Source organism: Triticum dicoccoides, chromosome 1B (genome assembly GCF_002162155.2).
Source record: "Triticum dicoccoides isolate Atlit2015 ecotype Zavitan chromosome 1B, WEW_v2.0, whole genome shotgun sequence".
Classification (NCBI taxonomy): Eukaryota; Viridiplantae; Streptophyta; class Magnoliopsida; order Poales; family Poaceae; genus Triticum; species Triticum dicoccoides.
The window spans coordinates 10,755,119-10,756,573 of NC_041381.1; the positions used below are offsets into that span (position 1 = coordinate 10,755,119).

At 46.8% G+C, this 1,455-nt stretch overlaps 1 protein-coding gene across 1 annotated transcript; it reads left to right on the plus strand.

Moving 5' to 3' along the window:
- The first annotated feature begins 262 nt into the window (after positions 1 to 262).
- Positions 263 to 1,204, plus strand: LOC119299211 (horcolin-like). Its single transcript, XM_037576468.1, has 3 exons — positions 263 to 342; positions 418 to 615; positions 746 to 1,204. Exons 1-3 carry the CDS (start codon positions 340 to 342, stop codon positions 968 to 970), a joined length of 426 nt encoding a protein of 141 aa, XP_037432365.1. The 5' UTR covers positions 263 to 339; the 3' UTR covers positions 971 to 1,204.
- The last annotated feature ends 251 nt before the right edge of the window (positions 1,205 to 1,455 follow it).

Genomic DNA, 1,455 nt, shown 5'->3' on the forward strand with positions numbered 1-1,455 from the left:
TGTAACTATGCATGACAATTTTTGTTTCCTGGTAATGAATTGCGGGATTTTGCGCCCTAGCTTAGATTTTTTTAAGGAGATAGGCACAATGTCCCTGGATTGCCTTGTCATTTTCGATAAACAGGGAACCTAGCTAGTATGTCATGTCCATGCCTATGTAATACAGTAGTACGTGAAATGTTGTGCTTGCTAACTAATTCATTCATTAATGAGCTTGACTATATATAGGGGTGCTCGGGCATTGAAGGAGGCCAGAAAGCTCTCCCTCATATTCCACATAGCAAGCAACTAGTACATCTTGTGCTTCATTTGAGTTGAACTTTGCTAGCTAGGTTCAAGATGGTATGCACTCTTCTTAAGATTGTGATGATGGCATGTACGTACTCTAATAATTTCATTTGTGGTCATGCATCACAGAGCAAGCCCGTGAAGATCGGGCCATGGGGTGGCGATGGAGGCGAACCTCGCGACATCGAATACACTCCTCTCGCACTAGTTCGTGTGGCAATTCGTAGCGGGGACGCAATCAACGCTATCGGGTTTACTTACGTGGATACCAGTGGGAATCTGCATGAGGAGGAATGGGGAGGCTCCGAGGGGGAGAAATTTGAGGAGGTGTGTGAATCGGCTAATAAACCATAGATTTTTTTTGCTAACACGTCATGTTGTCATATATATATACACAAGCACTCTTCTACAACGTACATAGTCCTAATTATGAGCTATCAATTTTTTGTGCATGCAGTTGCTCCTTCAAGAATTAGAATATGTGTTGGAAATTTCAGGAACGTATGGTTCATCCCCTGAATCATATGTAACATCTCTTGAATTGGTTACCAACAAGGGTCGGACTATCCGTGGCGGCACTGCCGGCTCTGGGGTTCTTTCTGTTGTTGTTAACCTTGTCCTCTTTCCTAGTTTCCTAAGACTGTACGTCTTTCTTCTTTGTGTTTCAGTTATAGACACCTAGGAGTTTATCTGTACGTGTTTTGTACGTACATGTTTCTGTATGGCCAGAAGCGTGCTTAGTCCACGTTGCGGCCAAGTCGTGTCTAGCGTTTTCGTAGCACGAGCGAGTCCACGATCTGAAGCCGTGGGATGGTGCGAGCATGTTGGGTCGTGGCGTAGAAGTCGCTCAGTTTGTTTTCCCTGTTGAATAAAAGAAGAGAAACAGAAAAGACGCTGGAATTAAGGCGTCGCAAAACTGTCTCCCGTGTTCGTGTGTGTTTTCTGTTCGTCCTCGAGTTCCTCCTGGGCTCAGATCGAGGCATCCACAGATCGCGTGTGTGTAGATCACGACCTGAAAGCTGTCAATTGGCATCAGAGCTTCGGGTTTCTAGGTTCCTGCGGCGTCCGGCGGCGGTGATCGGAGGCGATTGGTGGAGATGGGGGATACGTCTCCTAAGAAGAGCGACGGGAAGAGCGGCGGCAGCGGTGGCGGAAAGTACACGCCGC